The sequence below is a fragment of the Meles meles genome, chromosome 10 (genome assembly GCF_922984935.1).
Source record: "Meles meles chromosome 10, mMelMel3.1 paternal haplotype, whole genome shotgun sequence".
Classification (NCBI taxonomy): domain Eukaryota; kingdom Metazoa; phylum Chordata; class Mammalia; order Carnivora; family Mustelidae; genus Meles; species Meles meles.
In genome coordinates, this window is record NC_060075.1 from 579,385 (window position 1) to 603,458 (window position 24,074).

A 24,074-nucleotide genomic window follows, 5' to 3' on the forward strand; every position below is an offset into this window, starting at 1 on the left:
CAAAAGAAGCTGAAGAAAGTTTTAAGAAAACAGTTGGCAGAGGTCATTTCAATGACATAACTCCATTTAATTTATACCTGAGTATGTCCTTTCCTGCAGGACTAAGAAAATTGTTCATTAAAGTACATTTTCATGGTAGAGTGTTTAAAATATAAATGTGCTAATATTTTAAAGCTATTCTAAAAATAAGTAGAAATATTCTCAGAGAAGAACATAACCGACTTGACCATTTCCTCTCCAGTTCAGCATATACTCAAGTGTTTGTTGTCTCCATTCAAAAAACAGTGATTTATTTACTGGGAACACAGAGGTGACATTCTTGTAAAATAAGTTACGTACAGAATACATGTCCTCGCTCTACATCAACGTACACACACACGGGTGTCACCGTGTCTCCCATGGGGGTCACACCCAGCCCTCGCCCACACCGCGCCCTCCCGCAGCCCCCCTACAGGTCTTCCCGCAGGAGCAGCCGCAGCTTCCTCAGCTCGTCTGCCACGGGGGCTGCCCACGTCCTCTTCAGGTACTGGACATCCACGCGGCCAGAGGCTCTGGCCAGCACCAGGGCCAAGAAGCTGCCGCTGGCCTTCTCCGCTTCACCCACGACGGTCATGGCCACCAGCCTGCAAGTAAGAAGCATGTGCTGTGTGATCATGAGTCCCCAAAGGATCTATCCTCCAAGGAAAGAGGAAAGAGCATTTACTAAATGCTAAATTCTAAAAATTTCAGTAATAGTCAGAAGAAAAATTAGGCCAGAAATAAACATAAAAGATCTATAGAAACCACTTAGAAAATGCATTTCTACATTTCTGCAGACTGAGTGCTTACGAGGGTCACAGTCATGAGGGACGTGCGCTGCCTGAAGACACCTGTGCGTCCCACCCAGTCAACGCCCTGAGCCGAGAGCCTCCCGGCCAGCCTGTTCCTCTTTTCTGCAAAGTACTGAGGAAATGGTCTGGGGTGAGCTTTGGGTATAACTCAGCCCCATCATTACTTACAGAGAGGAGGAGGAAGGATTTTAAAGGCAGACAGCAACAGACCATTCGGGATTGGTAGGGTTACAAGGAGATAAACACAATCTCATCAACTAAGGAGAGATCTGCTGCAGTAAATAGGGAGAGGGAAATAGTTTGTGGGATGCAAGCCAGGGAAGCAAGTATCCTTAGACACTGAGAGGAGCCAGAAAGATCATGTGGCCTTTTTTCCAAGTACCTGCCACCAAGTAGGAACGGTTGGTGACAAGACAGAAGGCAAAAAAAGGCTAAATCCTGTGTACCTGACAGTTAGAATAAAGGATCAAAATTGAAGGCAGGCTATAACAATCTCAAGAAATTCTTAAAAACTAAAGTGATTTGGAAGCATAAAACTTAGTTAATGCTACCCTATATCCTGATGGGTCAAGAACACTGTGGCTTCCTAAGTTAGAAAATGCCATATGCCAAAACTTTAAATGGAACATAGTACTTTTTTCCAGTCAATCCCATCTCTGAAAAACAAAGCAAAACACACACACACAAATGAAACAGAAAAAAAAAAAACCTTTTTTTTCCCCAAGGGAAAGGAAGAATATGGGACGTGCTTGGGAACAGTAGTCGTTATGTTAGTAGTGTTTTAAGATAAACTTTGTATTTAAACTTGGTAAAAGAGGGTTGCCTGGGTGGCTCAGCCATTAGGCGTCGGCTGTCAGCTCAGGTCGTGATTCCAGGGTCCTGGGATCGAGCCCCACATCAGGCTCCTTGCTCAGCGGGAAGCCTGCTTCTCCCTCTCCTGCTCCCCCTGCTTGTGTTCCCTCTCTCGCTGTCTCTCTCTCTGTCAAATAAATAAATTTTTTTAATCTTAAAAAAAAAAAATAAAAATAAACTTGGTAAAAGCCCATTAGCCTAGAGGGAATAAGGAATAAATTTCCGGGATGCCAGGGGCCCCCAAGTACCCAGCAAGGAACCCAGAGCCCAACCGCCCGACCTTGCCTCCCCCGGTCCGTTCACTGACCAGTTTCTCTGCCCAGGTCCTGCCTCTCACCCCGCCCCTCACAGGCTGCTGATGGATGCACAGCTGCTCCAGGCCACCCAGCGCCCAGCCCCCAGCCCCCAGCGCCCAGCGCCCAGCGCCCAGCCCCCAGCCCCCAGCCCCCAGCGCCCAGCGCCCAGCCCCCAGCGCCCAGCCCCCAGCGCCCAGCCCCCAGCCCCCAGCGCCCAGCCCCCAGCGCCCAGCGCCTAGCCCCCAGCCCCCAGCGCCCAGCGCCCAGCCCCCAGCCCCCAGCGCCCAGCCCCCAGCCCCCAGCGCCCAGCCCCCAGCGCCCAGCCCCCAGCGCCCAGCGCCCAGCCCCCAGCGCCCAGCCCCCAGCCCCCAGCGCCCAGCGCCCAGCCCCCAGCCCCCAGCGCCCAGCCCCCAGCGCCCAGCCCCCAGCCCCCAGCGCCCAGCCCCCAGCGCCCAGCCCCCAGCCCCCAGCGCCCAGCGCCCAGCCCCCAGCCCCCAGCGCCCAGCCCCCAGCCCCCAGCGCCCAGCCCCCAGCCCCCAGCGCCCAGCGCCCAGCCCCCAGCGCCCAGCCCCCAGCCCCCAGCGCCCAGCGCCCAGCCCCCAGCGCCCAGCCCCCAGCGCCCAGCGCCCAGCCCCCAGCGCCCAGCCCACCTGCAGTGCCAGTGTCTCGGGACCTGGCGCCTCCTGTCTCCCTCTGGTTCGCTCCCACGTACCCTTCGAGACCGCAGCAGCGCCGCCTCCAGAGACCTCCCCCAGCCCGACTAGACCCCGTGACTCTGCCAGGTTCGGTCAGGGGTCCCCGCACCCTCGAAGTGCCTCTGGCACCCACTCATCCCACCGTTACTCACCAAGAAGGCTGAGACCGTGCCTGCCTCATACCGACCTCAGGGCTCCTGCCCCTCCTGTCTCCTCCTAATGACCAGGGCCACCAGCACCAGCCCCCACAGGGGCCACGATCCAGTGGGGTCGGGAGCACTGAGCCCCTCCAGGGGACGCCAGCAGGCGCGGGTGGCAGAGAAACCCCACAGTGGCCCCAGAGGGTCTGAGTGCCCTCCCATGAGCAGAGTCGTCCAGCTCCCAGGCCCCTGTGACGCAAGCACAGCCACCCTGACAGGGACTGGACCGAGCCCCTGCAGGCCGGTCAGTCTACACCCACCCACGTCCCACACGGTGGAGTGCCACGGCGCCGCTCGTGGCAGGCAAACCGCGACAAATTACAGTTGCAGAGGAAGGCACACCCTGAGAGGCTCCAGGGAGCAGAGGGCTGCTGGAAGGGGGGGGACGCTGGGCTCACCGGGGACAGCACGGCAGAGGGCGCGGGACGTGATGGCCGCTGGCTGTGATGCGCCACTGAGAAGCACTGATACGACACCGTGTGCTGACCCAGTACTCAGTACCACCGGTGCTTCAACACGCCGTTCCCAGACTAGGGCGAAACACGGGCCAAGCTGAGCCGCCACAAGCCTGGTTCGCGGCAGAGCGACTGTGACGCCACGCGGCGTGCTCCGCCGGCCACCGCCCAGCTGGGGCTCCGAGAAAAGCACGAGGACAGAGGTCAACGCCCCAGTGCGTGCGGGACGGTGCAGGTACGATGTCCTGGGGATGGAGAGCCCAACGGAACCGAGCTGAGGGCGGAGAAAAGGCCCCGTCCAGGCTCCGCGCTGGCCCAGAGCCGCACCTGTTCCCGGCACACCCCGCCCGCCTGCTTCCGCTCCCAGACCACGAGCCTGCAGGTTCGAAATTCACCGGAAATGTGGTCAGTTCCTCCTCCTACCTCAACTCGTGCCTTCTAGACTCTGTTTCTTGCTCGGTTGTTCTCTGCCGCCAGAGAATCACTGAGCCCTTTCTAGGAACACGACTCCTTCTACCCAGACGGGAGGTGTCAGGGAAGGAACGTTCCACGTCCTTCTCTGCTCTGCCTCAGCCGCTCCCCTGCCCCGTGGGGCTTCAGCTCGCTGCCCTCTCCTGAGATCCCGCACCGGCACCGGCGGCCTGGGGTGGCAGGACTGTTCTTGGCAAGACCTTCCTTCCCTGCCCCCTGGAAATCCACACTGGGTCCTGCCCCGTTTACTTCTCCCCATCGCAAGCTGTGGCACGGCTCATTGATGTCGCTTACGACCCACCGGGCCTCGAGCCGGCAGCTGGTTCCCTGACGCCCCTGCGCACAGGATGCCCTGCGCACAGGATGCCCGGCGCACGGCAGCTGCTCCCACACACTGGTTTTACTTAGTAGCAGACAAGCTCCCCAGAGTAAACCGTGTGCATTCGGTGTTTCCATGTGAGCCACAGTCTGGATTTTGATGACATGTTTTTTAGTAACTGGAATAATGTAAGTGGGTCCATTTCCGGAGACGACTCTGTTCCCTCGGTCTGCTGTGTTTTTGTGCCAGGACCATGCTGCTTGGTGACCGCAGCTTTGTAACAGAGCTTGAAATCAGGCAACGTGAAGCCCCCAGCTTTGGTTTTCTTGTTCAACCTTCCCCTGGTGATTCGGGATCTTTTCTGGTTCCATACAAATTTTAGGATTGTTTGTTCCAGCTCTGTGAAAAATGCCGTTGGTATCTTGACTGGGATGGCATTAAAAGTGTAGATTGCTCTGGGGCAGTGTGGACATTTTAACAACGTTTTTTCTTTCGATTCATAAGCAAGGAGTGTTTTTCCATCTCTTTGTGTCTTCTTCGATTTCTTTCATGAGCTTCTGTAGTTCCTCGAGGACAGATCCTTTACCTCTCTGGGTTTATTCCCAGGTATCCTATGACTTTGGGCGCTATTGTGAATGGAATCAATTCCCTAATTTCTCTTTCTACATCACATGTTAGTGTATAAAAAAGCAACTGATTTCTGTGTATTGATTTCGTATCCTGCCACATCGCTGAACTGCTCTGTGATGTGGTCCATATATACAACGGAATATCACGCAGCCATCAGAAAGGAGGGACACCCACCACGTGCATCGACACAGACGGGACTGGACGAGACTAGGCTGACTGAAATAAGTCAGACAGAAAGACAACTTTGATGTGGTTTCACTCCTACGTGGAACATAAGGAATGGCACAGAGAACATTAGGAGAAGGAAGGGAAAACTGAGGGAGGAAATCGGAGGAGATGAACCATGAGAGACTGTGGACTCCGGGGAACAAACTGGGGGTTTCCGAGGGGAAGGGGTGGTGGGATGGGCCGGCCCGGTGGTGGGTATTCAGGAGGGCACGGATTGCGTGGAGCTCTGGGTGTTATCCGCAAACAATGAATCTTGGAACACGACATCAAACAGTAATGACAGACTGTACAGTGACTAACATAACAAAATAATAATTTCTTAAAAAGAATAATGTAAGTGAACCTAGTACTTGCAGTAAATACATACAGGTCCTGATTTTTTCAGGTTTTTTTTCTTTTCTTAGAGAGAGAGGTAGTGAGAGAGCACAAGTAGGGGCAGAGGGAGAAGCAGGCTCCCCGCTGAGCAGGAGCCCGATGCAGGACTCGATCCCAGGACTCTGGGATCATGACCTGAGCCGAAAGCAGAGGCTTAACCCACTGAGCCACCCAGGCATCCCTTTCCAGGTGTTACTGCTGTGTCCTCATGCTCTGTCAAACATTATCCTGGTTTTGAGCACCCTTGTCCTTCTCCTTCCTCGGCAAAGGGGTGTGGGGTGCAGCTGAGTGGCCCCGTCCTCCCCAGGTCACCGGGAGACTTCATTTCACAGCAGGAGAATGAACTGACAAGAAATAGAAAATCTCAAGAAAGAAAACAGGTATAGAGACAAAGCAGGGTCAAAAGAGAGCCCTTCACAGTGAAAACTTGAGACATATTTCAACTTTCAATTAAACAAAACAACAAAAACGGGATGATTGAAAACACATCCACACGCGCATGAACGGGTTTTGCCGTACTCAGTGCCGAGGCACATGGGGCTGGTTTGAAGGGAACATCAGTTTAGGGCAGAGGAATGACCCTGGCGTGAAATGACGTGAATTACTGACTCCCACGTGGCATCCCCTTTAGAAACTAAAAGGAAGACTCTGCACATCACTCAGACAAATACTGAATTTAAAAGACTAATAAAGGAATGCGACTAAGGACTTCAGAAAAAGCTTCTTTCATTTATAGGATGATATCATGGGAGGAGGGGAGCCCGGGTGGCTCCGTCATGAAGCCTCTGCCTTCGGCTCAGGTCATGGTCTCAGGGTCCTGGGATTGAGCCCCGCATCGGGCTCCCTGCTCAGCGGGGAGCCTGCTTCTCCCTCGGCCTGCTGCTCCCCCTGCTGCCTGTGCTCTCTTTCTCGTTCTCACTCTATCTCAAATAAGTGAAAAAATAAATAAGAATGATAATCACGGGGAAAAGCACAGTGTGAATTCTTTAATCCACAGAGTATTCCGGACTAAATATGAAATAACATATTCCAAAGTGGTTTTCAAAATATTACTTAAATATGTAAACATAAAAATGTTTAAATTTAAACATAAATAACCACAGTTTAAAGTGCAGCAACCTTACCCATAAGCCCCCAAGGACGCTTCTAAAAGGTAGTGCCCGTGAGGAGGCGCCGTCAGACCCACCTGTCTGGGGAGATGAGCTGCTTGGCTACAGGACCCAGATCGCTCTCCAGCAGATCCCAGATGTAAATATAGGACGCGTCATCCTGGGCCAGAAACACGGCAGGTCTGGTCAAGGACCAGTGGAGGCCTGTGACTGCGTGGCCGTTGGTGCTGCCGTCCCACTGAAGGAGAGGGCGCTCGGAGGTCAGCTGGTGCAACCTGATGCTTCCGTCTGAGCAGCCGGCCTGGGGACAGGGGTGGACACGGCTGGTCTCCGTTCTGTCTGCTTCTCACTCAGTCTCACCAGAGAGGGGCATCTGCAGAGCACTAGCCCTGTCCTCACACATTACAGAGCTGAGCATTCACCCTGGAGACCCTGATACACTTTGAGACCCCATCCCCCTCCCCAAACAGCCCACGATGAATTCAGCAAATATATAAATAGGGGTTCATCTTTAACCAAGTTGAATATTGCTAAGACAACCATAGGCCGTTATGATCGGGTCCACAGAAATCAATAACCCACTTTCTTAAAAAGATTATATAAACCTGAACCAATAATACAGATATATATCCCCCTTGGATTGAGATTTTTATAAAACAAAAATTGGCTGGCTTATTATTTATTTGTTTGTTTTATTTGGCAGAGAGAGAGAAAGAGCACAGGCAGGCAGAGTGGCAGGCCCAGGCAGAGAGAGAAGCAGACTCCCCGCGGAGCAGGGAACCCAGTGCAGGGCTCCATCCCAGGACCCTGGGATCATGACCTGAGCCGAAGGCAGTCACCCAACTGAGCCACCCAGGCGCCCGTGCCTGGTTTAGTAAAAGCCCCAATTTTTAGCTTAGAGAAGGCTAACTCCTTTCTAACTCGATATGTGTGATCCTTCACATGGTTCCTCCGAGAGAGCAGAGGCCTGAGTTAGCACCACAAATGCTCTGTGCACTCTGGGGTAGAGCACAGAAGCGAACATCACAGGTAAGAGAAGCCAGGTCTCTTCCCGCCGGCGGGTGCAGGGAAGCAGGGTCGCCCTGGCATTAAGGATGTGGGCCAGCACAGGGTTACAATAAGCAGACAGAACTCAAAATGGGGATCGATGCTGTGTCCTGCCCAGCAAGCACTTCCCACTGCCCAGATCTTAGCCGTCAGGACTCTTCTCCTGACTGCAGTCATGACTCCTTGGAGAAAAGGCTGATGCTGGAGTTTACTGTACTGGAAAACAAAGAAGGGCCCATGGAATGAGGCCAGAAAACCCCAGAGCCAGCCTGAAGGATGCCCCCAGGCCAGGCAGAGCATCAGAGGCAGTAAGGCAGCCCCACAGAGGGTGTGACCCAATGAGGACAATCAAAGGCTATGTGTCCACTTGATGTCCTAAATATACAGACACACGCCTGCCCAGAAGCACGGACGTCCACACAGAGACTGGGAGAGAGAGGGTGGAGCCATGGAAGGAAGAGCAGGATATGACAGGCAGGTTCCTGTAACTTTCCTATAAGCCCAAAGTACGTGAAGATAAAGACTTTCAGATCCAGTCCACGGCGGCGTGGAATACTCTGCACTGGCTGCACACAGGACCTTCCCTCCAGGCAGCCCACTGGCACCGAAGTGGGCTGGTACGTGCCCTGCTTTAAAGAAATCCCCGAGATCACTGCTCGTGTTTTGCTGCCCAAACAGAAATGGTGCTTCAACAACCAACTTTCTTACCAAGAATACTGGTTCTCCGAATGGTGAAAAATCAATCACATTCACTTTGACTGGTCTCATACCAGGTTGCTGGGGTTTGTACAATTTGGGAGATACTTTCAAATCTTGTCTGGTGCCATGACTTATAAGACCCTGGTAATAAGAAGACCAATGGTGATAAAAAGGATCAGGCATCAGGTTGGATTAAGCAGTTATTCTTGAAACAATTACACAGCATCATTAAAAAAATAATAAGTCAATCTTTAATGAAGATATCTGCCAAGGAACCAGGAAAGGAGAATGAATTACAGAATTAGATTTAAACTCCTACTTACCACGTCTGTGCCAACAATGAAGTGACTAGGGTCTGAAGGCAGAAACTTCACATTCAGGGTTTGCGTGGCCCCCCAGAATTCAAAGTTCGTATGGGAAAGGCTGGAAAGAAACAGCGAAGACGAGTGGATGAGCTGTCTGATGCCATCGGGCCGACAGCACTCACCCCCACCCCTGGCCAGAGTCCCTGGACAGCAGAGCTCTTCACTGCTCTTTGCCCATTTCTTCTCCTGCTCCCTAAGCTCTGGGCAGGCCTCCAGCTCTCCCGTTCACTAACTCTTTCTTCAACTATGTCTAATCAATCTAACCATTCACAGACTACAAATTTGAAAGATGACAGTTTCTTTCTAGAAATGTCTTTTAGACTGGCCCATTATCCCAAGTTCTTGTTGTGCTGAACCCATTCATTGTGCCGTGGTAGATGTTGCTTCAGACTTGGATTTTTTATCATTTTTCTTTCTGAACTACTTCCCCTAAGAGTGCTGGGAGCCCGTCTCGTGGGAGCATCCCCCCCGCCCCCGTTGGAGTGCTGGCAATACCGACTCCATCTGGTGAGTGTCCTCTCTTGGGGCTACGTGTTCTGGGCCCCTTGGGGAGTGATATACACACCTAAGAAAGGACCACTGAGGCCAGAATGGGGGAGGCTTGCCTTGGCCGTTCACCAATTTGTTAAAGACAACGTAGGGGGGGGCGCCTGGGTGGCTCAGTGGGTTAAGTCTCTGCCTTCAGCTCAGGTCATGGTCTCCGGGTCCTGGGATTGAGTCCCGCATCGGGCTCTCTGCTCAGGGGGGAGTCTGCTTCCCCCATCTCTCTCTGCCTGCCTCTCTGCCTGCTTGTGATCTCTGTCTGTCAAATAAAATCTTTGGAAAAAAAAAAAAAAAGACAATGTAGGGTCTCCCCTTCCTGAGGCCCAGATGGCGCCATGAGATCTACCTAGGGGTTAGCTTGCGAGGAGGAGCCCACAAACCCTCAGACCTTACCACAAGGCCTCTCTGCACACCCCTTCACTCCATAAAATCTGCGTACTGCGGTGTGAACCCTCAGGGAAGAGCTGCACGGCTCTGGTGGTCGCCTGCTCGACCCTCCCCGGCCGCAGGTCACCCTGAATGAAACGCGGGGCAGACTGGATGGAGTCGCCCGCTTGGCTTCCCAGCCTCACATGCCTTCGCAGCGGGAAGGACGGGCCTCCTCCAGCCTCGAGCGCCGCCTAGCAGGCAACTGTCCTGGGGTCAGCTGGTGGGCCGCCTCCTCAGCTTTGGGGTCCCCTGGGATTCCAAGACTCCTACCCCCGTGTCTCTCCTGGGTCCGGGTGGGGCTTTCTGAGCCTCTCCCTCTCTAAAGCGGCTGTGAGCTCAGGAACCCCGCACAGCGCTCTCACTTCGAGCCCTCAGCGTCCCGCAAGCCTGATGCCGCACTGGGCGCATGGCCTGAGCCCCGCGCGGCCGCACGGACAGCAGAGCCCTCGCACCATGGAGGCCTGCTAACTGCAAGCTCCGCTCCCGGCTGGCACTGTCCTCGTCTTTGCTGGGAAAACTGTTTAGTTTATGGTCAGTTTTTCTGTTATACAGCGTATGTACTTGTAATAGGAAAGGGCCCACGGCTGCTCCTTCTGCCAGAAGCTGGGAATCTGGCCTCTTTCCCTTGTACCCACATTCAGGACCGCAAATGTCCCTGGTCAGCTGAGGACTCCCTGGTCTGAGATCCCTGCCGTGGAGCTGGCGGCCTCCCGGTCATGTCCACACGCAGCACAGCCCGGCCCCCTCCCACCGGGCTCCCGGTCCTCACCTTGTGTGTGGGACACCTGGCCGCGGAGCCGGACACCCAGGGCAGGGCAGCTCCCAAGCTCCACCCCCTAACTGAGGCCAACCCCTCCATTAGCGAGATGGCCACCGTGCTTCACACCCAGCCCTCTACCCGCCTGCAACAGCCTCCTGGCTCTCTTCCTCCGTCCAGTCTCGTGGTGTTGCCAAGTCGCCCCTTCTAAACCACAAATGAGATGTGCCACTCCCTGCCTTAAAATCCGGTCCTAGCTCCGTCCCTCCCGCAAGAGAGCCGTCTGCACCCTCCAGCACGGCGAACACTCGGGCCTGGCCAGCGACTCGCGCCCACCTCTCTCAACAGCAAACCTGCGGGCAGTTTCCTAGGTGGGGCGGGGGCTCGTGCCCCTCCCTCTGACTGAGCACACTCCTCGTCCAGCTCCCCTCTCAGCGGTCACCCCCAACCCACGGGGAAACCCAGGGAGGGCCCAGGGTCACCCGCGGCTGGTTCTACAGTGTAGCCCTGACTTTTTCAAACATACAGGAGTCCCTGCAGTAATCATACTTAGACCAACTAAAGGCGATTTACAATCTCAAAACAGGTACAAATTCACTACTATCACCCAGAGGCATTCTAAGGAGAATCACGCTAAGATAAGCAACTTTTCAAGGGCAAATCGCATGCGGATAGCCCCCAAGTGCAGTAAGTGACCAAGAAAAGATGTTTCAGGAATAAATTTACCCGGCATATAGAAATCCCACCGACGATATCTGTGGATTTAATAAAGTCTCTATGTCTCATTAAGTTATAGGAGTAAACGTGGAAATAGAAGCTTCTAAATAACACGTTCACGTGGCAGTTTCTGAGCCTGAAACTTACTTACTTCAGTTATATTAGAACTGGCAGAAGAACAGTCAAATTTTTTTAAAAATCTTATTCACCCATTTGACAGAGATCCTAAGTGGGTGGAGAGAGGAGGAAGCAGGCTCCCGCTGAGCAGAGAGCCTGACGCAGGGCTCGATCCCAGGACCCTGGGATCATGACCTGAGCCGAAGGCAGAGGCTTTAACCCACCGAGCCACCCAGGCGCCCCAAAACGGTCAAGTTTTCGTAGTGCCGATGTGTAAGGTAGAAATCGCCGAGAGCGAGATGTTCGCTGTGCATCGGGAGCGGCACTTATGACTCTCAGTACTAAACTCACTCCGCGAAACGCAGCGTGAGAAGCGGGATTTTCCCCGCACACCCGACCACGCCCGTTCCGCGTGCGCGACTCCCTGACGCTGGGAAAGGAGGGCGGTTCTGACTCAGGGGCACAGACTCACCGGTCGCTCGGCCGAACCACAGCACTGTGTGCCAGCTTTACCCTCCCTCCAGGGATCAGACCTGAAACGGGAATCGCACATAAATGCACCTCTTCGTTCGAGTCAAACCAAAATCCAATTACAGTTGCCTGGAGTCAGTTGTCATTGCCCAGAACTGTGCTGCCCAATGACACCAACCGTGGCCCGCAGTGCTCCCTCCTTACTGCAGGCGAGGCTCCCGCAAACGGCCTTACGGGAAAAGGACTGTGGAACCACTCAAGAAGCCTTTACGTTTTTAGATTGGATAAAATAAAAAAATGGTGGTACACTAAGCAAAACAAAAACAAAAAGAAAGAAACCTTAAGTTTCCAAGAGGAACACTTTGCAGTAAATGCCCACGGGTGGTCGTGCGTCAGAAACCCCAGGACCTCCCTCCTCACAAACGCGCGGGCGCCCCCTTCCCCGGACCGACAGCTGTTCCCTCCCCAGACTCCCAAACCCAAAGCATTGGTGGCCACAACCCTGACCCCTCAGCCACTCGCTGGCTTTGCCTCCTCTGTCTGTCCCCAGTATCCTCCTCCTTTTTTTGTAATTACTGCAAAGGAGGGAATTAAAAATGTATCTATACTGAAACCCAAATTCTGGGCAAGGTACTGCCTAGAGCCTCGGGAGTGTGTCAACCGCAGCCACGCAGATGAAGTCGACTTGCGACAGGCAGGGTGACTGTAATTACGTGCTGGGCTCTGCCACGGCTACTGACGGGACCGTGTCCGCTGTTGAGGTCACATACGTGACGCCGCCTCCGTCTTCCCCGCGCACCGTCCTCCTGCAGGAACCCCAGCGCCGGCCGCCTCGGCCTGTTTCCACCTCCCCTGGGAAGTCCTCCCGTCCGGGGTGCTCAGCCTTCAATGCGCACTTCTGACACGGCGGTCCCAGCCACCATGGCCACGGCTGGTGTGCCAGCCTCCCCAAGACAACACCCCGCGGGCACAGCCAGCGTCCGTCACCGCGCTGCCCTGGCTCCCGAGAGAGGGCCAGCTTGTTGAGAGAGTCCTTTGTCGATGGAGAGTGGCTCGCCATAGCGGTGACCTGCGTCAGCGCTCACATCAGACACACGCTCCTTGGACCCTCCCACGGGCTCTCTCGGCCAGAGCCCCTCCCCGGCGGACTCCTGGCAGGAACCTCATCCCGCCTTTTCCCAGAAGCGAAGCTGAAACAGCGCCAGAGCTTGGGTACGAGGTTCTATAGATAAAAGAAGCTTCTAGATAATGACCTCTAAGGATGGGACACACCCTTCCCGCCCGGACCCCGGGGGACACTGGGCGTCCCCCACGAGCACTTCATGCGACAGGACTTCCCCTCCACAGGCGACTGTGAGCCCTGGCGCCCATCCAAAATTCCTAAAACGTGCCCTGGTCACGCGTCAGTGAGTGACACAGGCACGCTCACAGTGTGCTCGGAGGCTGCAACCCCCAGGGCCCGGGACTCCAGCCTGGGTGAGGGCAGGTCAGCCCAGCCCGACTCTGAGTCCGGCCCCACCGTCAGGCCACGGAGGAGGGGGTGAGCCCCTCGCAGACGCCGTCCTGCTCCGACTCCGGGAGTCTCCGAGCCCCCAGAGGCTCAGCACAGACTCAGCATGACGACTTGGCAGGAAGCAGAGAGGATGCTGCAGGGAAACAGTGAGAAAACGGCAACTCTGCCTCAAAAATGTTTCTGAGAGAAATCCCTGAATATTCAGCCTCGTTTTTGTCGCAGTCCGAGTGCTCACCGCCTTGCACGCGGGGCACCGAGCACACCAGCCCTCGCGCTCTCGCTTCCATGTGGCAGCATGCCTCTCGCCAGCGGGGCAGGGCCGATCCCCGAAAGCTGAGCCACTGACCAAATGACGTGGGGACAGTCAGGGAGCGCCAGACCCGAGGGACAGACGCACGACCCTGTGCCCGAGCCTCGGGGGGCAGAGCCCCGGATGGTGCAGCGGTGGCGGCGGCCGAGTGCCCAAGCTGACTCACGGCTGACACAGAGCAGGGAGGGAATGCCTCAGCCGCCACGGTCACCCAGTTCTTTGGCCCTGCTGGCAGATGCCGCTTGCTGCCAGGAACCAGGCCGGACTCCGGAAGCCACAAGCTCTGAACAAGCCCCGGCGACCGGTTCACCCCTGCTCGGGCACGCGCTGACCCGCAGCACGCAGCGGGGAGGCCGGGCCGTGGGGAGCAGCCCGAACGGACCTGCACCAGGACGGAGCTCAGCACCGACTCCTCACCAGCTTCCCCCTCTTTATCACACAAAACTCACACTGGGCTGGGGACTTACGACGTGAACTGGACGTGTGGCCTAGGAAGGAGCACAAAGAACCGGGACCGCCAAGTGTGCGCCCAGAACACCCCTGCCCTGCCGTCCAGACGCCCCGGCTCCCCCCGTCTGCTTAGTCTCGCCGGCCCCTCCTGGGGAGCCCACCGAGCCCCTTCGCGGAGCCTTCTCCAGTGCCGGAGCTCAAGCCCCAGTGAAGCGTGGCCCGGAAGCCCCTTCCAGCCTCTGGCCAGTCACTACTGCTTGGGGAGCCCCGGGCCGCTCGGTGACGTGAGGGGGCCCCACTGGGGGAGATGGACTCCTGAGTGTGCGGGGGGAGCACAGAGAATGACGCCCGGAAACGGAACCGGCCACCCTTCCCGAGATGGAAACACCGCCGGCCGCAAGGACATCAGCGACTCGCTGGCGGCGCCTGCTGGGCGGCCGGTTCCGGCTCTGCACGGCCCGGACTGCGGCCTCCAGATCGCGGGTGTCTCTGCGGCAGCCGCTTGCTTCAGAGCGGTTGTCAGTATCTTTAATCTCTATTCACTCTAGAAAACATGGAGCAAAAGTAACCTTTTTTATTGAATAGTTACCTAAGTCACTGACTGAGCCCGCAATGTCTGCCTTCGGTAACTCGACCACCACCTAAAAACAGAACATTGAAACGGCGTTACTGCAGGTCAGGGCCATACCAGGACACGATCGACGCAAAGTGCGTTCTCATTAGGACAGCACTCCCCGCTCGGTGCTAAAACCGCAACCGCTCCAGAAAAGAGACCGATCGCTAACGTCGAAACCAGCATTTCAAATGTTACGAATCCCTTTCCTTGACCTCTTCTCACTCCCCTTCATTCCGACCGGCCAGTAGCCAGAGGCTCCGTGTGACCTCCATGAGCCCCCAGACCGCACCCCCCCACCCCCGCCCCGCAAGGCCTGCAGCAGCTCCGGGGCAGCCCAGTCTCGTCCTGGCCGCTCCCATCTTAGCCAAGCACACCCTCGTCCGAGCCTTAGCGGCGCCGGGACTACCGCAGACCCGGCAGGTCAGAGGCCCAAGCTCCGAGTCAGCACTGCCCCGCATGTGAGCGCCGGGGCGCGCCCTACTCACCCACACATTGAGAACCCCACTTTCATCCAGGGAAGCGATGTGGAATGACGGACCTGACATTTCTAGGGGCAACAGAAACAAGAAAAGGCTTGTGAACAAGGAAACCACGTTGGGTAACTTGTTAGAAGGACCTGACTGAAGGGAGAGGTCACATACCTTCTTGAGTGGAAAAGGGGGAAAGCACAAAACTCTGTTTTTTGTAGACAGATGTGGAGACGGGTTCTACCGCTTGAACGGGGCTGCAGTGGTTTACGGAAGTCAGGATGCCGTCTAGGGTTTAAAGCACACGGGACCGCATGTCACAGAAGCAGTCACAGAAGCCCAATGAATGTCATGTGGGTTCCGTCCTCCCCAAACACCAAAACCCAATACGGGCTTCAACAAAATGAGGCGTGATCCCAGCTTCCAGCATTACCATGAAACAGACCACGGACCTCAAAACCCCTGTAAGGAGGGAGACGAGTCCTCACCCCACAAGCGTGCAGGCACAGCGGGCAGGTGAGGTGAGGACTCTTCGCGCACGAGGGAAGTGAAGGTGGAACAGAAACCAGGCAAAAGCGCCCTCGGAGAGCAAACCCAGCTTCCGGGGCAAGGCCTGGGGGCTGCTCCCAGGGACAGACAGGCCGAAAAGTGAGGAGCGACAGAAGGGCAGGGCCCAGAGGCGCACGGAGCAGACATTTGCCTGCACCCAGTAAAGGAACTTTTCACAAACTAACAGAATAAAGCTCCTTTGACCTAGAATAGCCATCTACAAAAGGTCCAAGAGCAGGGAAAAAAAAAAACAGACAAACTCCATACAAAACTGCTGTGAGGAAAAAATACAAAATGCAAATCAAAGCATTTGAGAGGACAATCCTCCTGCCCCAAACAAGCACTTAGCAGAAGCCCAGAACCGCCTCACATGATTCAGAAAGCACTTGAGCACTTGGAAACGGACTTCACGCAAGCAAGCAAGCAAACATCTGAAATTGGAAACGCAGGACAGACGTGGAGAGCAGGGGCCGAACCCTGGGAAAACTGGGCAAGAGCAGATGAGACTCCAGTTCACCGGCCCGAGGTGCCAGCACTCAGGGCAGCCCACGTACTGGGGCAGGGGGAGGGGGCGTACTGGGAGGAGAGCAGAGCACCACAAGGGTGGGGAGGGCAGGTGCCGTGCATTGCAGGGGGCTGCGAACTGGTGAGCCAGCCTGGGGGGCACACAATGGGGGGCACACCGGGGGTGGCCTGCAGGGGGACGGCACTGGGGGGTTCACTGGGGGGGCTGTAGGGGGTGACGCTGGTTGGGGGCTGTGCAGGGACTGGGTCAGAAGCTCCCCAGCTCTCACCACGGGGAGCTCAGTGACACCTGACTGGTCCCAGTGACAACATTCATTTGGCAAAAGAAAATGAAGGAGATGTTTGAATGGAGTCATTTATCCGTATGTGCGGTTCAAAAACTTACTGTTCTAGTGTTTTGAACATGGTCATGAATTGGAATGTTCATTAGCACATCTGGAACCGTTGGAAAACGCACAGATTTAAAAGCTACCTTCTGGGAGGTGCCTGGGGGGGCTCAGTGGGTTAAGCCTCTGCCTTCGGCTCAGGTCACGATCTCAGGGTCCTGGGATCGACCCCCACGCCAGGCTCCCTGCCCAGCGGAGAGCCTGCTTCTCCCTCTCCCTCTGTGAGCTCTCTCTTTCTCTCTCAAATAAATAAATAAGATCACTTAAAAAAAAAAAAAAAAAAAGCTGTCTTCTGTAATAGCATTAAACCCGTAAGTTACCTGTAAACTCTTACATTCTCAACAGTAGCAACATTGCCCCATGGAGGCAAAGGTCGTTTGCTAGGGGAGAAAAAAACCTTTGTTTATGCATTGTGAAAATTAATAAAGGGAAACCTCACTCCAGTGGAGTTGGGAGGCTAGCTGGGGGGCCCAGCCCTCAGTGCCGGTCACAAGAGAACTGTCAGTTAGAGACGCCAACATCAGAACCTTCCACAAGAACAAAATCACCAGAGAAAGATGTCCACTGCGTCCCGTGCAGCTCAGCTGGTGAGCAACCCCATCACCCGGAACCCCTGCTTCCCACCGGGGGACCTTCCTTCCTAACAACCTTCCCAACTTCGTCCTTCTCCAAGAAAGAACGTCCTCGTCCTGTGCTTCTCGCACTTGCCTGAAGACCTGCTGGTCCGGTCTGCAACCCTCCTCCATGCCCAAATAAACCTTCTTCTGCTGGTAAAATGACTGGCAGCTTTAAGGCTCACGGTATGACACAGGGTCACGGAATGACACAGGGTCACGGAATGACCCAGGGTCCCGCATAGAGCACACAGACATGCACCATATGTGAGGTATCGGACTCTCATGGAGGGAGACGGGGGCCGGAAAGTTCGAAGGGCCACCTGGTTAAGAAATTCTCGAGAAGATGAGCCACAGCCTGGGAGAAAACACTGGCAAAACACACATTTGATAAAGGACTGTTATCCAAAAAAAAAAAAATAATAATAATAACCTCTTATAACTCAACAAGAAGGCAAAAAATCACTTGTAGAAATGTGCTGAAGACCTGAGCAGACACCTCTGGGAAGAAGACACAGCGGCTAAAGCAAGCCCATGGGACACGCGGACGGAGCCGCCCACAGACCACCGACTCTTGGTTTCGGCTCGGGTCGTAATCCCAGCCGTGAGGTCGAGCCCAGCATCAGGCTCCGCACTCAGCACGGAGTCTACTTGACGTTCTCTCTCCCTCTCCTTGTGCCCCTCTCCCCGCACCTCACGCGTGCTCTCTCTCAAATAAATAAATAAATCTTTTGTTAAAAAGCTTCTGGAAAGGCTCTGTACATCCTATGGGATCAGGAAATGCAGACTAAAGCCACAGTGAGACACCAGGACACACCTACCGAAGTGGCTAAAAGGCCAGTGGTGCTGGCGAGGGGCAGAGCAGCAGGAGCTCGTGTGTGCTGCGGCGGAGACAGACCCTCCGAAGCTCTCGTCTCGGCCGCCACAGCCGCGCTGAACCACACGCTCACCACTGGGCGGGCGGGCAGCAACACGGGGCACACGGGCACACGGGGCAGGCACGAGCTGCTGGTGCACGCAGCAGCACAAAGACCCGTAAACGCAAAATGCTAAGTGACAGAAGCCAGGCTCCGGGGTCCTCATGCTGGAGGATCCCAGTCACTGGACATCAGGGGAAAAGCAAACCGTAGACAGAAAACTGACTGGTGGCTGGTGGCGCTGCTCAGACACAGGAAACCAAGTGCACGTGGGGCACAGGGGATCCTGGGCAGGAACTGAGAGAAAGACAGAGTGAAGACGATGGGGTCTGAGCGCAGGCCCTGCCACGACATCAGTGTGACCAGGGACAAGCTTCTCCTCTCCCTGAGCAGCAGGGAAGGAGCCCACGGCAGGCATCAGACCACCTGTGTCTACACAGCACTGAGGACGCCCGGGACACGAGGGCCCACCAGCAAGGTGGGGTTGTGGCTGCAGCTGTCGTTGTGTGGGTGTGGCTGTTGTGGTCTGTGTTTGCGTGCTGCCGGGACTGCGGTTCCAGTGGCAGGGCGGGAAGCCCCTGGCAGGCTGAGGTGTGCAGAGTTGTTTCACCTCCAGGAGGGGAGGCATTTTCTGTCTATTTTAAGCCTCAGTGGGGTTAACTAAGCCACGGAACACACACGTACCAATATGCCTTGTGCTAATTTAAAACTAGAAGTTATTTCACTGAGGATCTGGAATCCAGAAATTTAACAAAAAAGAGCATTCTAATCATTGTTGGCCGTGAGCTGAGCCCTACGGGTAGATTTTTGTTTTTGCTATTCATCAAATGCTTCTTTTGCTCATAGGTCAGACCCCGTCCTCTGGGGCAATCTGAAGGAAGGATGTTCCTCGACACTATCCTGACTTTTCTAGAAGATACCGGATGGGCAGGTGGGTGTCACTGACCAGTAGAAAACGTTGCTGTCCTGAACGTCCAGAAGCAATCGCCCAGCTTCACATAACGATGTATTCTGGAGTCTTCTCGTAGGTCCCACACGACCACCGAGCCATGCACTGTCCCAGCAAACAGTAAAAAGGCTTTACAAGGGCTAAAGCAGCAACATGTGACCTGGAATGACACGCAGGAAGCTGGAGACTAAAAACGTGAGGCCATGGTCATGGGAGTGCCAACCCTCCCCACATCCCACACTGTGCCCGGGAACCCCTGACCCAGAACTAAGCAGGTGCAAGTCCGCGTCGGCTCCAGGTGGAAAGCAGGGAGGACAAGCTGCCCTGAAGGACTGGCCATCACAGAAATGGGTGCCTCGCACACACCTGGGCACACAGAGTGGGCCCCACGACCCCTCCGTTCAACCTAAGTCGCTGGGCCCAGAACGGCAACGCCATGCTTTGTCATTTTATTGACATCCTGTATCACGAAACCTGTAAAAGTTATTCTCAACAACTTCGGTGAACATTGACGACTTTGAGATCAAAGAGCACATGAACGGGAAACACAAGTACGTGTTCTCCCAGCACAACGGAAGCAGACCGACAAGGACAGCTCTCCCACCGGATCTCTGAACGCGCGGCTGGGAGGCACGCGAGAGAGGGATCTGCCACCCTTCAGCCCACTAAGAAACTCCTGAAATATCCGTGACTCACATCCCGCAAGCCAGAACGGACACTTCTGGGGTCCAGAGCCACCCCGAGGGTGACCAACATCGTCATGATGTCTGTAGTGGCGCTGGTACCTACTAATCCCAGTGGACCCACAAGGCTGTGGTGACCCCACGTTTCTTCAGTCTGAGTTGACCTTTGAACTGAGAATTTCCAGCGTCAAAGTAGACACGTGCCTGTGTCCCCTCACACCTGCACACAGCTGAGGGCAGCCAGGGAGGGAAAGAAATGACCCCTGAGTCCCCACGGGCCCGTGCTGCTCTCCGCCTGACACCACGCCCCTCCACTGCCGGGCCTTCCTGTCCGTAAACCTACGACTCTCCGGGCCGTACCTTCGACTCGCAGACCAGCACCTTCTGGGGCCCCGAAGGCTGCCAGATATCCCACACGCACAGCACGTGTCTGTTGTCCAGCGCGGGGGCGAATGGGGCTCCGGGAAGCCCGTGCACAGACACCACCATCTGCCGCTGCCCCCGAGAGGCGCATAAGCACAGCACTGTCCGGTCTGGGGGCAAAAATGAGAGAAGTGTGTCGGCGTGTCGGCGTTTGCCGGAAGCACGGTAAACGAACACACAAGAATATTCAGATAAGGGCGCCTGCGTGGCCCAGGCAGTTGAGCGTCTGCTTTCAGTTCGAGTCATGATCCCAGAGTCCTGGGATCGAGTCCCACATCCGGCTCCCGGCTCAGTGGGGAGTCTCTTCCCTCCCCCTTCCCCTATTCGTTCTTTCTCTCTCAAAGAAATTTTTTTTTTTTTTAAGGAATATTCAAATAAAGTTCCCCAGAATGAACAAAGTCCTTTCATAGCTGCCTGGGCCTGAGGTCTGGGTTCCAGCAAGTGGCCACTGCTCTCCCTGAGAAAGGCCCAGGCGGACTCATGGTTTCCTGATGCTCGGCCTAGGCCCCCTCATCTGCCAGCTCTCCCGGGGAACCAAGTTGCCTGGACACGATCTGGAGTCAGGCCACGCAGGGGACCCATTCATGCCTGGCTGAGCCCCTCAAAGCCTGTGGTTTTCACTCAGCGAGGCCTTCTCCCTCAGGACCCTAGAGCACCGGCCCTGTCACTTCCTGTCCTCGGAACTCACCCCTCTGGCCCACGGCACATTCACCCCTCCAGTCACCTGGAGGCCAGGGTTCCTGCCCCCCGACCCAAAGAGACAGCGGCCAGCGTTGGCCGCATCATTCGGTGGGCTGTCTCAGCAGCGAGGATGGCGCCGCACACATCCGTGAGAGGCACGGGCTGGGGCGTCCTAAGACCAAGTTCCGGTTCACAGGAGAGACCCACTTCTCGCTCTGTCAGATAACCTGCCAGCTTACCTCTCTTTCCTTCCAAAATTCTAACCTCTCTTTCCTTCCAAAATTCATGTCACTGAAGGGGCACTGGGGTGGCTCTCTGGGCGGAGCAGCCGACTTGGTTTCGGCTCACGTGGTGATCTCGGTGCCTCAAGTTGGTGCCCCACGCTGGGCTCTGCACCGGGCGTGGAACCTGCTTCAGGGTCTGCCCTCCCCGGCCACCCCGCGCGTTCTTTCTCTCTCTCTTTCTCAAAAAATACGCCCACGTTACGAAACACAAAACTAACAAGAGAAACCTGCACACCGTTCACTGGGGGAAGCCGTGCCCACCACACGCAGGGCCCGTCCTACGAGAACATGTGTGCGTCCCGTGTCCCTCGCAAAGGATGCTAGAGGCATGTATCTAGCCCAGGCTCCCTCTGCTTTCGAGAACCCGTCACTCGTCCTGACCCGGACGAAAGCACAACTTCAACTCCCACGCCTTGGGGTGCGGTGGGTGTAGGAGTGTGACGCACGTGTTCTGAGCACTACAGAGAGGATGACCAACCATTTTCCCGACAGGGTAACTCTTAGCTTTTTAAAAATGAAAAAGTCTCACAGAACATGAGATTTTTTTAACTTATAATGCCATTTCTGTACCTGGTTAACGCACAGGAACACATGAGAGTCTAAATCTCTAGACAGCAGGCAGGACAGAAGAAACACCTCGAGCGAGCGGCACCAACGCCTGCTCCCCACGGGCCCGGGACGCCGGGCGAGCAGGCCGCTGGGCGCCCAGTCGGTCGTGGCAGCTGCAGAGGCTGGTCTTGCAGGCATCACGCTGTGCCTTTCCCGGCGCAACCACAATACTGCCCGCCCGCGGGCTCTCCCTGCCGGCTCGCTCTGGCTCCGGGGAAAGCCCTGAAGACATCCGCTCAGGCGGATCTGTGTCTCCTGCGTGCAGCAGGAGACACGAGTCGCTGAGGAGCCTCGCACACTCCCCTGCCCTCCTTCGGAGCAGAGCAGGACCAGGCTGCGGCCACGACCTCAGCAGCCGGGACGAGGCGGAGGTGACCAGCTCTGGAAACATCAGCTTGAACCCGTGAACGCACTGGGCTTCGGCCATCTCAACGGTCACATGGGCACGCGCTCGCTCGGCCTGCGGCGCTCAGGGACCGCTCAGGGACCGCCGAGGTCCAGGGACCGGGGCCCGCGGGAAGCACAGAGCAGCCGCGTACACCGCACGCGGCTCCCGGGGCTGTCTTGGAAGGGGCCCAGGGAAACCACAGAAGGGACTGGAAGAAACGGGATCTAACCCAAACCCACAGACCCTCAGCTTCCACTCACTGAGCTCACAGCGCGCCCGTCTGTCACGTCGGGCGCGTGTTCACTTGACTCTAACATGGCTTCCTTCTCAGGAGACCGACCTTGCCCTTCAGAGGGCTGCGGAGGCCACGTCGGGAAGCCCCGCGACACGGACGCGGGAGGCAACAGTAAAGAGTGCTCTGTCCGCACCACACACCCGCAGAGCAGCCCTTACTCTGAAGGAACGGCAGGCCGGCGTTCAGCTGCGAGGACCTGTCGCTGATGGGCAGGGCGCTGTCCTGCGTCCCAGGGCTCCAGCCGGGCTCGGGTCCCACACGGTCCTCTTCAAGCAGAACCGCGATCACCTTTCAACGACAGTGAGTGGCCCTTCGTAAGCAAACACGCGCTTTTGTGAGAACGAAACAGAACACACGAGTCATTACCCACACGCCCATCGCGTTTCCGGAAACAACTGCTTACATTCCAGACATCACAGAAATGAACAGAACAAAATTACTTTGTCCTTTCTGCACAGTAACAGAAACGAAGAGGTAAAGTGACATTAACATAAACTCCACAGGAGAGTCCTTATTTCAACGCTTTGGCTAAAAATAACAGGAGAAGGAAACAGTGGACCGCCCCAGTTTTCTTGACTCAAGAGGGGGCACAAACATGGCATGGACACACCACCCTGTCTTTCTCCTGGGGCCACGGCGAGGAGAGAATGAGCCGTATGTCACTGGCATGGTTCTAACGGGGTCGTGTTTAGGGTGATGACGGGTAAGGGGTACACGCAGCAGAACCAGGAGAAACGGGAGGCTGGCTGCAGGAGAGAGGGAGGCTGGCAGGTCAAGGTCAGCCCAGACCCAGCCTGGCCCGCTCTGGCCTCATTCATTCCTACTCCACCCCAACCTCCCTTCTCCTCACCCTGCACCCAAGGGCTCTCTCCTCGCAGATCCCCATTAGCAGACCCTAAAAGAGAGGCCGATCAAATTTAAACTACGTGAAAGTATGATCCATCTCAGGACACAACACAGCATGGGAGGGAGGGACCACCACGTGTGCAGAGCACAGATGGAGAAACAGGCTCCAAACCACCGTCAGGGTCCGTGCTCACCGCGCGCCACCCCCACAAAGACACAGGAGACCACGGAGGGCATGTGTGCGACTTTGCTCTTCATCGTTTTAAGGAGCATCGCTAATGCTGAGCCTTTGGAGAGACTCGCACGGCAGTGCGGAGGGGCTGAGTGTCTGCTCAGAAATGGCCGGGGGCGGGTGGGGGAGCCAGGAGCCAACAACCAGCAGTGCGTGGGTCAACAGGCCGGTCCCATCGCCTCTGGAGGTATTTTGTAAATTTCCACCATCGGTTAAAAGTCATGAATTTACTAATTTTGAATCCCTTAGTGAGCGGCTGCCTTCACCACTTAGCACGTCTGGCTTCCCGTCTCTGTGTACGTTAAATGTAAGCGATCGGTATGACAGAACGGAATCCCCGTACACACCCGCCTTCTGCTGACACACGTCCCATGGGGGCCGGACGAGCGCGTACCTGGCAGGCCGCCCGGAGGAAGCTGGATAGCCGGGGTGTGTCGACCTTCGGTGTGGCGGCCACATCACAGAGCTCTCCACTCCCGCTCCCTAAGGAGAGAAGGCTGCACTGAACCAAGGAAGTGGACCCTAAACTTCACGTTTTACACACCTTAGGGTTCAAAGAGTTGTTACAGACGTTTCCCTGGAAGGAAAAGTCAGAGAATTTTACGCTGTGTTCTCCAGATCCACCAGGATTTTTTCAAGAACAGCCGCACCTTGTTGTACAGAAAGTCTGTACGCGGAAAGTCTGTACACGGAAAGTCTGTACACGGAACCCTACTGACATGCTTTAGGGAA

General features: G+C 55.7%; 1 protein-coding gene across 13 annotated transcripts in view; it reads right to left on the reverse strand.

Moving 5' to 3' along the window:
- Window positions 1-260: 260 nt before the first annotated feature.
- DYNC2I1 (dynein 2 intermediate chain 1) overlaps window positions 261-24,074 on the reverse strand; it is a 57,492-nt gene continuing 33,678 nt past the window's right edge. For 11 of the 13 annotated variants that reach the window (XM_046020309.1, XM_046020300.1, XM_046020298.1 and 8 more), the window contains 12 exons: window positions 23,737-23,825; window positions 22,423-22,552; window positions 19,945-20,117; window positions 18,899-19,061; window positions 15,136-15,249; window positions 14,980-15,041; window positions 14,468-14,519; window positions 11,607-11,667; window positions 8,530-8,629; window positions 8,216-8,347; window positions 6,538-6,761; window positions 261-623 (listed from right to left, as the gene is read on the reverse strand). In XM_046020309.1, coding sequence (XP_045876265.1) covers window positions 449-623; window positions 6,538-6,761; window positions 8,216-8,347; window positions 8,530-8,629; window positions 11,607-11,667; window positions 14,468-14,519; window positions 14,980-15,041; window positions 15,136-15,249; window positions 18,899-19,061; window positions 19,945-20,117; window positions 22,423-22,552; window positions 23,737-23,825 — 1,475 coding nt within the window. In that variant the 3' untranslated portion in view covers window positions 261-448. Of the gene's footprint in view, window positions 624-6,537; window positions 6,762-8,215; window positions 8,348-8,529; window positions 8,630-11,606; window positions 11,668-14,467; window positions 14,520-14,979; window positions 15,044-15,135; window positions 15,250-18,898; window positions 19,062-19,944; window positions 20,118-22,422; window positions 22,553-23,736; window positions 23,826-24,074 lie in introns of all 13 variants that reach the window. The other 2 variants (XM_046020297.1, XM_046020308.1) reach the window with 2 other exon arrangements.